Genomic DNA, 13,849 nt, shown 5'->3' with positions numbered 1-13,849 from the left:
TAATAGGCAAGAGTTATTGCCCTTTGTCGATTGATATGGACAGGGAAAGAATAATTTTTTTGTTTACATTATTTAAATGCTATAAATTACACATATAATAGTTTTTTTTTTATAGCAAATTCATTTTCAGATGGGTATTTTGAGACAATATTCATTACAAAGTTTTGCTGAAGAATGTTCCGTATAATTGATGTAATGTACTATGTTCAGTGCATTTTACGATGTCTGTAATCTTTATTTTGAAGGCAATTTATATATTGGAGACACCTCCATGTTCACTATGCGGTATGTGCAAGTACATTTAAGTGTATTTAAACCTTAATAAACAGTTAATGTAACAAGTTTTTGTATACAATAAGTTAAGTTTAACAGTAAAATAATGCATTTACCATCTCCTGCAAAGATGACACATCTGCATTGTGTATCTTTTAATTTCCCTCGCCTCCAATCTCATTTGGAGGCCAGTATTTATTGTTATAAGTCCGATGTAGTGATTATATTCATAGGTCATATATTTGTAATTAAAAGTTTTATAATATCATTAGCATTCAATATTTGTCTTGAATCACAATATGTTAACAGTATTTATTGTGCCTTATATACCTGTTAGCAGTATGCAGTATTTTGGTATAGTGCAGCTGAAGGTTATAAATAGGGGTGTTGTGCACACCAGTCAGTTTAACTACAACAGGCATCAGGTTTGTGTACAATTACAGCATCTGCTGTATTCCTGTTTTACAATTGACTTATAAAATTAATTGGGAATGTTATCATTCTCTAAATTGAAATTAATTATATATTATAGACTACTTGGGAAATTGGTCCTCTGTAAAACTTCGACTGTTTCAGTGCATATGTATGACTATTTTTATTGTAACACAAATGGTCATCCATTTCAAATGATATTTCTCTTTATTTAAATTTGTTATTGGGATTTTTATGTTGAAAGCATGAGTATTATTAAATCTTGCTAGTTTATTCTTAAGATCAATATTATTATTTAATAAAAGTTTTAGAGACAAACAGGCACAATTTCTACAGGGAATTTGTCTGTTATCAGATGACTTTCTATATACCACATCATTACATTGCAATCAATTCAAAGTTTTAGAGACAAACAGGCATAATGTCTGCAGGGATTTTGTCTGTTATCAGATGACTTTCTGTATACCACATGTTTACATTGCAATCAATTCAAAGTTTTAGAGACAAACAGGCATAATGTCTGCAGGGATTTTGTCTGTTATCAGATGACTTTCTGTATACCACATGTTTACATTGCAATCAATTCAAAGTTTTAGAGACAAACAGGCATAATGTCTGCAGGGATTTTGTCTGTTATCAGATGACTTTCTATATACCACATCATTACATTGCAATCAATTCAAAGTTTTAGAGACAAACAGGCACAGTTTCTACAGGGATTTTGTCTGTTATCAGATGACTTTCTATATACCACATGTTTACATTGTAATCAATTCAAAATTTCATATTAAGGATTGTTCATTGTTAAGTGAGCTTGCACTGATTGAGCATGTTGGCCACAATGCTTATGTTGATGAATTACCTAACCAAACCAATCAAGGCCCTGAGTCATAGATTTACAAGGACTACAGTACTCTTTGCAGCTGTTTTAATTAGATGATAATTGATTGTTATAATGACTACCAAAAACAGCACAATGGTTTCTTGAACTTGAGATGAACTGAACATATTCTGAAATACTTACACACCATAGCTGGCAATACAAGTTAACATAAATATCACTTTTTTTGCTAACTCAGGCATAGCTTTGCACTAGAAAGCCATTACCCCACCCTACCCCAGTGGTCCATGGTTTCTTTGGTATTTGTCTTACGTTGTACTATAATTTATAAAAAAATATTTAAGATTTGATAAAATTTGTTTTTGAACGTCAAGAACAATAGCAACTCACACAGAATGAATATAAATATCACAAGTTGGATACTTAGAATGTGCAAATGTGAAATAAATGCTCTGTACATGGGATATAGTGGCAGTTGGAAATAATGTGAAATAAATGCTCTGTACAAGGAATGTAATGGCAGTTGGAAATAATGTGAAATAAATGCTCTGTACAAGGAATGTAATGGCAGTTGGAAATAATGTGAAATAAATGCTCTGTACAAGGAATGTAATGGCAGTTGGAAATAATGTGAAATAAATGCTCTGTACAAGGAATGTAATGGCAGTTGGAAATGATGTGAAATAAATGCTCTGTACATGGGATATAGTGGCAGTTGGAAATAATGTGAAATAAATGCTCTGTACATGGGATATAGTGGCAGTTGGAAATAATGTGAAATAAATGCTCTGTACAAGGAATGTAATGGCAGTTGGAAATAATGTGAAATAAATGCTCTGTACAAGGAATGTAATGGCAGTTGGAAATAATGTGAAATAAATGCTCTGTACAAGGAATATAGTGGCAGTTGGAAATAATGTGAAATAAATGCTCTGTACATGGGATATAGTGGCAGTTGGAAATAATGTGAAATAAATGCTCTGTACAAGGAATGTAATGGCAGTTGGAAATAATGTGAAATAAATGCTCTGTACAAGGAATATAGTGGCAGTTGGAAATAATGTGAAATAAATGCTCTGTACATGGGATATAGTGGCATTTGGAAAGCAGCTCAGATTGCATTAACTCAAGAAGCTGTGTTTATTTTTTTATATATTAATTGTTTTGATATTACAGTGAATACCCATGTCCATGCAGATCACATCACAGGAACGGGAGAGATCAAGAAGAAAATTCCATCATGTAAGAGTGTCATCAGTAAAGTTAGTGAAGCCCTGGCTGACGTAAAGATTAAGGAGGGAGACAAAATCAAATTCGGAAAGTTTGAATTGGAATGCCGTAGCACACCAGGCCATACAAATGGTACCTATACTTCAGCGATCTTTAAAAGCTTTTCAGTTTAAACTTTATATATTCAGCATCATTGGTACAACTGGTTTGAAAAATTGAAACTACTTTTGATGGATCGGAATTTGGAATAAAATTTAGGATAGCAATAATCTGGAAACTACTGGAGGATCATTAGGAAAACATTATCTGATATTGACATCTAGTAACCCAAGTATTACAATCCAGAACCAGAGGTTGCGTTTATTTTTTATTTTTGTGTTTGCACCTTAGAATTCATACACTAATAATTCTACTTATCATGTCCCTATGTTTGCCTAACTATATGCTGTCAGTAACTGAGGCCAAGTTAAGTTTTGAGGAAGTTTTATGTTACAAACTGTCAAAATGTCGGGCCAGAATGGTGGAGACTTTTATAAACCTCTCACATCAAGTAGAATTTATTCAACAGAACGGACTTAATAAAAAGTAATACAGGACAAATTTTCTCTGAGCTAAGGATACACATACCATTTGCTAGAGTTCATGATACACATATTTCCTAGAGTTCAGGATACACATACCATTTCCAAGAGTTCAGGATACACATTTCCTATGACCGCTCTGGTGGCCAAGTGGTTAGAGCATCCGCCTCGGATGCAGGAGGTCATGGGTTCGATCCCCAGCCGAGTCATACCAAAGACTTACAAAAATGGTACTAACAGCTGCCTCACTTGGCGCTAAGTATTAAGAGGTTAGTGTTAGGACTGATTGGCCTGGTGTCAGGATAATGTGACTGGGTGGGACATAATGCTACATGTCTGCCCCAGTGATAGGCATCACTATAAATGTAGCGATGTGACTGAATTTTCTTTAAAGCTATGTTAAAAATCCAAATCACACACACACACACCATTTCCTCTAATTCATGAAACACATACAATTTCCTTTATTTCAGTACACACATTCCATTTGTTAGAGTTCAAGACGCACATACCATTTGCTTGAGTTCTGGTTACACATACCATTTGCCAGAGTTCAGGTTACACATTCCATTTGCTAGAGTTCAAGATAAACATTCCATTTGCCAGAGTTCAGCTTACACATTCCATATGCTAGAGTTCAGGATAAATATTCCATTTGCTAGAATTTAAGATACACATTTCATTTGCTAGTGTTCAGCATAAAATTCTATTTGCTAGAGTTCAGGATAAATATTCCATTTGCCAGAGTTCAGGATAAACATTCCATTTGCTAGAGTTCAAGATACACATTCCATTTGCTAGAGTTCAGGATGAACATTCCATTTGCCAGAGTTCAAGATAAACATTCCATTTGCCAGAGTTTAGGATAAATATTCCATTTGCTAGAGTTCAAGATACACATTCCATTTGCTAGAGTTCATGATAATATTCCATTTGCTAGAGTTCAGGATAAACATTGTATTTGCTAGAGTTCAGGATAAACATTCCATTTGCCAGAGTTCAAGATACACATTCCATTTGCTAGAGTTCAGGATAAACATTCCATTTGCCAGAGTTCAAGATACACATACCATTTGCTAGAGTTCAGGATAAACATTCCATTTGCTAGAGTTCAAGATAAACATTCCATTTGCTAGAGTTCAGGATAAACATTCCATTGCTAGAGTTCAGGATAAACATTCCATTGCTAGAGTTCAGGATACACATTCCATTGCTAGAGTTGAGGATACACATTCCATTGCTAGAGTTCAGGATAAACATTCCATTGCTAGAGTTCAGGATACACATTCCATTTGCTAGAGTTCAGGATAAATATTCCATTTGCTAGAGTTCAGGATAAACATTCCATTGCTAGAGTTCAGGATACACATTCCATTGCTAGAGTTCAGGATACACATTCCATTGCTAGAGTTCAGGATAAACATTCCATTTGCTAGAGTTCAGGATAAACATTCCATTGCTAGAGTTCGGGATACACATTCCATTGCTAGAGTTCAGGATAAATATTCCATTTGCTAGAGTTCAGGATAAACATTCCATTGCTAGAGTTCAGGATACACATTCCATTGCTAGAGTTCAGGATAAACATTCCATTGCTAGAGTTTAGGATAATCATTCCATTGCTAGAGTTCAGGATAAACATTCCATTGCTAGAGTTCAGGATACACATTCCATTGCTAGAGTTCAGGATAAACATTCCATTGCTAGAGTTCATGATACACATTCCATTTGCTAGAGTTCAGGATAAACATTCCCTTGCTAGAGTTCAGGATACACATTCCATTGCTAGAGTTCAGGATAAACATTCCATTGCTAGAGTTCATGATACACATTCCATTTGCTAGAGTTCAGGATAAACATTCCATTGCTAGAGTTCATGATACACATTCCATTTGCTAGAGTTCAGGATAAACATTCCATTGCTAGAGTTCAGGATACACATTCCATTGCTAGAGTTCAGGATAAACATTCCATTGCTAGAGTTCAGGATACACATTCCATTGCTAGAGTTCAGGATAAACATTCCATTGCTAGAGTTCAGGATACACATTCCATTGCTAGAGTTCAGGATAAACATTCCATTGCTAGAGTTCATGATACACATTCCATTTGCTAGAGTTCAGGATAAACATTCCATTGCTAGAGTTCATGATACACATTCCATTTGCTAGAGTTCAGGATAAACATTCCATTGCTAGAGTTCAGGATACACATTCCATTGCTAGAGTTCAGGATAAACATTCCATTGCTAGAGTTCAGGATACACATTCCATTGCTAGAGTTCAGGATAAACATTCCATTGCTAGAGTTCAGGATACACATTCCATTGCTAGAGTTCAGGATAAACATTCCATTGCTAGAGTTCATGATACACATTCCATTTGCTAGAGTTCAGGATAAACATTCCATTGCTAGAGTTCATGATACACATTCCATTTGCTAGAGTTCAGGATAAACATTCCATTGCTAGAGTTCAGGATACACATTCCATTGCTAGAGTTCAGGATAAACATTCCATTGCTAGAGTTCAGGATACACATTCCATTGCTAGAGTTCAGGATAAACATTCCATTGCTAGAGTTCAGGATACACATTCCATTGCTAGAGTTCATGATACACATTCCATTTGCTAGAGTTCAGGATACACATACCATTTCAATAAGGCACTATGCTAGTGAGAATATTTAGTGTAATTGCCAAGCTCCCACTTTCAGCAGAAATAGATACTTGAACTAAGTATAGTTAAGTAAGGGTCAGGAACCAGACTAAATATAGTGCCTAAATCTAAAACAACAATGAATACATGTACTCTGATAGAGTCAGCGAAACATATAGGTCTTTATGAGTGGAATAGGAGTTTTATATATAATTTTAATTAAGAGCTACTTAATAAACAAATTGTACAGTTTATGATTTAATCAAGTACTTTCTTGTTAAACAATATTTGTAGTGACTAATTTTGATTACTAGATTTACATAAAATTTAAAATGACATTCTTGTCTATGACATTTTATGGTTTGTAACATAACCAGCCCCAAATGACATTTATGCATCAGAGGGTTCAGTTACCATAGGAGGTGTAACTAACTGGGATCAAGTAAACATACTGTACAGTAACAATGAAATGAGAACATAAATATATATTTAGGATATTACTAGGATTACTACATCATGGGGAATCATGTATAGAGATTGTGTTTTCTGGGTTTTAGCAGCACTTTTAACACATTATTAGTTTTATCATGCTGAGGAATTAGGAGCTAAGTACATTTTCTAAGGGCACATCAAGGCAGCTAACCCATTTGGCCTAGATGGGTATCTAACCCATGACCCTTGGATTACAAGTCTAGCACTCTACCAACATAGCTTATGTAGCTCCCTCATATATAGAGAGAATTATGATGAATAATATTATCTGGCATATTTTTTTTTATTAGACTAAAGTTCTTTTGTGTCCACTTGTCATATGGACACATTTGGACTATTTTGTGTCCACTTGTCATATGGACACATTTGGATTATTTCATGACCAGGATGCAGAAGTTTGTGTTAACAAAACCTCTAGCTGGAACTATAAATTGAACATGGGATTACAAAACAGACAAATAAGCAGTGCCATCCATCTTTTATTGGAATGTCATTTGCATGACGAAAGCCGCAACATTTTTTTAATCTGTTGAGCAAATAGCACTTGTTAAACTTAAAGAGTTTTGTGATCTGGATCAGGATCAGCTGCAAGAGCAACTGCACATAGGCTGTCACATAGGCTTCACATAGGCTGAGAAATTGAATCTTTTCACCAAACTGGTATATACATTTTACCCTGAGATCATAATACCATATAGGCTGAGACATTGAGTCTTTTCACCAAACTGGTATATACATTTTACCCTGAGATCATAATACCACATAGGCTGAGACATTGAGTCTTTTCACCAAACTGTTACATACATTTTACCCTGAGATCATAATACCATGCATACATTGATCAAGAGATTTGGATACAATATGTACAGTATAAACAAAGTTCTCTGACCATTTTCTACTCATGTCTGTGAAGTACACCCCCTATAGAGTGAGAGTGGAATCTCAGTGATTGACAGGGTGGAGTCAGGTATAAACAATACTGTGCCGCTAGGCATTAGACATAATTTATAGTCCACCATGTTGTTGCCTTCAGTCATTTAAGGATACAGAGATAATCCACAAACATAACAGGTAGAATCCACATGTTTGGTGGAATTGAAAGTTACACCTGGTGAGAGAAGTACGGCTTTGAGATATGAGATTTCATTGGCATAATGCACTTAACTACACTCACCTGCATCCTCCACCGTCAGTATTCTGATATAGTGTATCCTATTTGTTTTTAGTGTATCATGATTCATATATATTGTACTATATGAACAACTTATTATGATCGTGACTTTATCATTAGTTATAACACAAGATTTTATTAATGACCTAAATATTACAATGATTATTTAACTAATGAAGCATCTTTGTATGTTTGTACAGGTTGTATGACATATGTATTGCACAACAAAGGAATGGTCTTCACAGGTGATGCTTTGCTTATAAGAGGCTGTGGTAGAACAGATTTCCAGCAAGGTAAGACTGCATCATATGCGAGTTAGAAATATATCTAAATAACCAGAAATGTACTGACTACTTACAAAAATTATGATGTAAAACATTTTCCTTAGATTCCAATGTTGTTACAAGAACATGCTTTTAATTACCAAGTGTAAATACTGTACAATGGATAATTGTGGGGAAGGTGGGTAGCGGTGCATAAAGGACCAGTTATGTGTCTGTTATGGACCTATTTATCTTTGATATTTTCCAGGAAGCAGTCTTTGAAATTTGACAAAATATTATATGAGATTGAAGGTGTATGGTTAGATTTTTTTAAAACTTTCCATGCGTACTTTGATGCAAAGCTGTTATTTTGGTTCACTTTACCAGACATCGATAAGTATGGGGTATGCACATTTAATGACAGTAGGAAGACTTATTTCATGTATTTACATGTTTCTGAAGATGAACCTTGCAGTAGAAACACTATTAAGGCAGGGTCAGTAAGTTTAGTTAGATTTACTTATATTTACATTTCAGCTGGAAAAGTTTAATTATGACTAGTTGTCTGTGAAAAATTACATATGTAGAGGGAGGGATTTTACTTCGCTCAGTGAAAATATCACATGTATGTTTGCCCCCCCCCCCCCATGACAAATTTTAGTTTTGTCAGATTTCCAACTTTGTCAAGTTACCTGTGTAATTTTTATTCCCAAGAAGTATATTTTGTTGATATTTATTACCTCCTCAAAACGTCTCAACATGGACATCATCAGAAGGCTGAAAAGTTCATATTTTTATGCATTACAAAATTTCTTGTCATCATTGAATTGACTTGCACACATATGGCCTGGTCATCATAAATCACAATACAGACATGTACATCTTGGTTTCTGGGAACATGTGCTCAGATCATAAAAAAGAAATTACATCAGTTTTAGATTATATTATTAAATAAAATGTATTTAGCTTTTCATTTAAATATGTAATGAATACATTGTACATATTGAAGAGACTTTTGTTTTTTTTAATGCATTGTTTATACCATGTCTAATCATTATGAATGTGTATTTTATAATAACTTATTTAAATCAATAAAGCTTTGTTCATACAGGAGTCTTTGACCTGCTTTATCATTGAGATATTTATGTGAAGCTGTACAGTTAATCAATTACAAATCCTGTCAATAACAGTAGCAACATAAGACTAAAATCAACAAAAGTGGTGTAAGAAAAAAATGAAAGGAAAACATCAATAAATTGCTACGAGAAGGTTCCATATACACTTTCAGTTGCTGAAGGGTTGGCTGAAAGGCATGTGTTGTTGACATAGAGCTTTCATACCAGATGTGTCCTTTATATGGTGCGATATAGTGGTTACATATACAGGGAGACAACTCTTGCAGAAGTGATGTCCACAAGGAACTGAGATTGCATCCCTTACCAAACATATCTTAAACTGGGATTAATTATTCTGTGAATTCACAAATTTTGTATAGGGTACCAGTTTTGGTTAATTTCATGGCTGCCACAGAGCACAGATTTTGATCCATAATAAAAACATCTGGAACCCTCACCAAAATCAATCCATATATTTATGCACTGATGAAAATGTAATATTTCTCAAAACCTCAAAAATTGATACCTGTAATAATAAATGAATTCACAATATTCTTTGTAACTGTTATAGTCTGGTGTGACAGTATCCTTTGTAACTGTTATAGCTTTGCAGTATCCTTTATAACTGTAAAAGTTTATAGTCAGGTATGGCATTGTACTAGTTCTGCTGAATCTTCACTAGTCCTTACCACTAACACATGAAAACTACTTGTTTAATATATGTTTGGTAAGGGATTCGGCCAATGTGGGTATGTGAGAAAGCTTGCCAGTAGCTTCTCGTGGGTCGGTGGTTCTTTTCGGGGATTTCCCGGGTTCTTCCTCCACCATTAATACTGGCCGCCATGTATAACCTATTGTGTGCTGAAAAATGGCGTTAAACCCTACAACAACAACAACAACAACAACAACATTGTCCAACAGGAAATTTATTGGCCTTAGGTTAGCACACTCCTGCTAAGCCTGAACATGAATTTTCAGACATTTATTAGCCAGATAATTTAAAAAACATAATCTTGTATATGATGATAATTATTCCTGTTTTTAACTCTTTTTATTTTTATTTAATTTTTCAGGAAGCGCAGAGACATTGTACAAATCAGTCCATGAAAAAATTTTCTCCTTGCCACCAGATTATCAGCTATACCCTGCACATGACTACACAGGTAACTTCAGACTTTCTGAGTTTGGTTAATGTCTTACCTGCAGCGGTGACCGCTCCGGTTGGCCTAGTGGTTAGAGCATCCGCCCTGGATTGGTTCAAACCCCTGCCGAGTCATACCAAAGACTTCTTTAAAAAATGGTACTTACAGCTGCCTTGCTTGGCACTCAGCATTAAGAGGTTAGTGTTAGGACTGGTCGGCCTGGTGTCAGGATAATGTGACTGGGTGGGACATCATTCTACATGTCTGCGGCATGATGCCCCAGCATCACTTTAAACTGCCACATTGCAGACATCGTAGTGATGTGACTGGAAAATTGTTAAAGCTACGTTACAAATCTAAATCACACACACACACACACACACACACACACACCTGCAGCGGCTAATGGAAATTAAGACAAAAGTATTCATTTTCTTTGCAGTGATGGTGGAGTCAATATTAGGAATATATTGTAAAGTTGTATGCTAAAGTTTTGGCAAGTCATCATAGCATAGCATAGTTTATAGGCAGGGTTTTATGGAACACTTGTTGTCCCGTCCTTGAAAGAGAACATTGGATAAAACCTGTATTTTGTTTGCCTTTCATTTACACTTTGGTCGTATCTAAAATGCATGAAGATTTGTTTTGTTTACATTTTGTTTGCACTTTAGTTGTATTTAAATTGCATTTGGCATTCATTTTGATGCATTAAATTTGCCTACAATTCAAATATACATTTCATTTATCACCTCATAGTTTTTAGCTCACCAGGCCAAGTGAAATTTTGCCCTGCATCTGTTCATTATGTAACATCCGTACAATAACAGTTACCTGCTACCACTCAGGAATTTTATTTTTGATTTTGTTTTGATCAAACTTGGAACATACTCTGTTAGGCTAATATCCTCGTAATCTCAGACAAATTCAGTAATGGGCAAGATCCACACATATTCAGTGTATCCTCTAGGGATGCAAGACTGAGAGTAAAAACTCTCCTTGGTGTCAAAACTGGCAGTCAGATTAAAAATTTGGGGGTTTGGAAGTGCAGATGAGGGTAAAGGGAAACACTGCATATTAATGATGTGATCATGCATTGGCTGACCTAGTTACCACTGATTTTGATGACACTTGAAATATGTGCTTAATTCGTCCACAAATATTAATGAAGTGTTCTTGCATATTGTTAACTAGCCATTTGCTATTGTGGAGGCTGAATTTCTGATCTGGTATTGACCATGGAATAAGGGCTATCATTAAAATCTTATACAAGTTCGTTTTATGAATGAGATAAATGCTTATTAATGAAGTGATAATGCATCAAATTGACAGGGGCCCCAAGTGGACTAAAGCACTCTCCGTTACGGATCACTGCCATCTCACCTCTGTCTGCATCTGTTCGAGTCTTGGATTCAGCCAATGTGGGTATGTGAGAAAGCTTGCCAGTAGCTTCTCGTCGGTTGGTGGCTCTTTATGGTGTTCTTACAGGTTCTTCCTCCACCATTAATACTGGCCGCCATGTATAGCCTATCATGTGCTGAAAAATGGCATTAAACCCCACAACAACAGCATCAATTTTACATAGTTATCATGATTTTTAGGGTGATTTTATTGCGAATGAAGCTTGTACATGTTGATGATGTGTTGATCTTGCAACAGATTGAGATTTTTCACTATGCCTATTTATAAATGAATTTTGATCAAACTTGGTAAATAGGCTTATGCCTTATGTCATAACCTTGGTTGACTGTGCTTACGAGCCAGATTCATGTATATCAATGACATAATTCTCCTACAGATTGGTTGAGCTTGTCAACAGTCAACCAACTATATTTCTGATCAGATTTTGATCAGACTTATTTAATTCCATATTTGGACCTCTCAGGTGGCCTAGTGGTTAGAGCATCCAACAGATGCAGGAGGTCGCAGGTTCAAACCCTGTCCGGGTCATACCAAAGACTTATAAAAAATGGTACTCACAGCTGCCTCACTAGGCACTCAACATCAAGAGGTTAGTGTTAGGACTGGTCAGTCTGGTGTCAGGATAATGTGACTGGGTGGAACATGAGGTGTGTGCACTTGCTGATGCATGTGAGAATATTACACAGAATATGGTAGTGTTATATTTTCAATATTACATAGGATAGGGTAAGTTTAAATTGTCAGTATTACATAGAATATGGTGGTGTTATGTCTTCCATATTATGTAGAATTTAATAGTGTTATGTCTTCGGTATTACATAGAATGTGATAGTGTTATATCTTCAGTATTATATAGAATACATTAGTGTCAAATCTTCAGTATTACTTAATATATGGTAGTGTTATAGCTTTAATATTACATAGAATATGGTAGTGTTATGTGTGAAATATTACTTAGAATAATGTTCATTTTTCAAGATATTGGATTATTATAAGCAGTATGTTTGCATATTAATGAGGTAATCTTGCATTTGATTGGCTGAGCTTGTTATCACTCTGGGGACCAAAATTTATATTGGATTCTGCACCAGCTTGGTAAATATATCATTGTCTTTGACATGAACTATAATAAGTGAAATATGTGATGAATATTAATGGAAGGATCTTGTGCTTTATAAGATAGTTGTACAACAAGTAATATTAAGATGATGTTATGATTGGGGGACAATTCACTTAGGTTGTGTTCTTACTGTACTACATATACCTGCATTGTGAAATGTTCAGTTATGTGTAAACAGTATGTAGGTGAGTGATATTAGGCCTGTTTGGGCCTCTTGTTGTGTTAGTAGGTTATTTTCATCCAGCAGCAGAGGGGCTGTACAGACCGAAACTTTTTGCACAATAAACCCCTCCAGGAAACTATTCCTCGATAGAGGGCTTATTTCGACGAAATAAACCCTTCTATTCAGAATACAGGACAAAAAAAAATGTCCCCCGAAAACTCGAAGAGTTTCCAGGGACAAACTCGTTGAGTTTGCACTGACAACTTGGGTTACTTCAATAAATCTGAAACAGTTTCCGTGGCGGGGTCGTTATTGAAAAATCCATGGGTCGGGTCCATCCCCTCTGCTGCTCTGGGAAATGAGTTTCCAAGGAAAAACATTTTTATGTTAGCGGAATTAAATCATTGACAAATAAATAATGGCAAATATTGGAGAAGCACATACGACTAGATTAGCTCGAGAACGTCTCGAAGCAATTCAGAAATTTCTTCCTGTCCGTGATAGTGTCAGACAAAAATTACAACTAAGACAGCAAGCACGGGAAGGCTTTGCAGAGACTACGGAGGAATTATTTAAACCCGTGACCAAAGCTACTGAAAAATCCGCAGCTGTTACCAAAGAGGCTTTAATAGAGCAAAGGAAAATTTTACAGGATATTTCAGCTGGACTTAAACCCCCGCCTCCACCCGATGAAGTTGTTGTGTCAGTACCTGCTGGTAAGCGAGTAACAGGGAGAATTACTGACCCCGCCAAAAGATTTACGCCGGATTATATTGAACTTCTTAAAAATGTACCAGAAGAGAAATTACCTGAGACAATACTGTTAGGATTGATTAGAAGAGATGTGTCTTTAAACCCAGAACACGGTTCTATGACAGATGATAATTTTATCAAATATTCGTATCGTATACGTGAAAATAAAAAACAAATCAGCAGGGACGATACAAAATA

General features: G+C 35.5%; 1 protein-coding gene across 1 annotated transcript in view; it reads left to right on the top strand.

Annotated features, from left to right (window-relative positions):
• The window catches only part of LOC149792849 (persulfide dioxygenase ETHE1, mitochondrial-like), a 42,680-nt gene that overhangs the window by 4,077 nt on the left and 24,754 nt on the right, over nucleotides 1-13,849 (top strand). Inside the window, exons 3-5 of the mRNA XM_089966625.1 lie at nucleotides 2,723-2,908; nucleotides 7,877-7,969; nucleotides 10,128-10,217. Of these exons, the coding sequence (XP_089822751.1) occupies nucleotides 2,723-2,908; nucleotides 7,877-7,969; nucleotides 10,128-10,217 (369 nt within the window). The remainder of the gene's footprint in view (nucleotides 1-2,722; nucleotides 2,909-7,876; nucleotides 7,970-10,127; nucleotides 10,218-13,849) is intronic.

The sequence above is a fragment of the Sinohyriopsis cumingii genome, chromosome 8 (assembly GCF_028554795.1).
Source record: "Sinohyriopsis cumingii isolate HCF-2022 chromosome 8, ASM2855479v2, whole genome shotgun sequence".
Lineage (NCBI taxonomy): Eukaryota > Metazoa > Mollusca > Bivalvia > Unionida > Unionidae > Sinohyriopsis > Sinohyriopsis cumingii.
The sequence above is the reverse complement of the archived record's forward strand: the minus strand, read 5'-3'. Positions and strand labels throughout refer to the sequence as shown.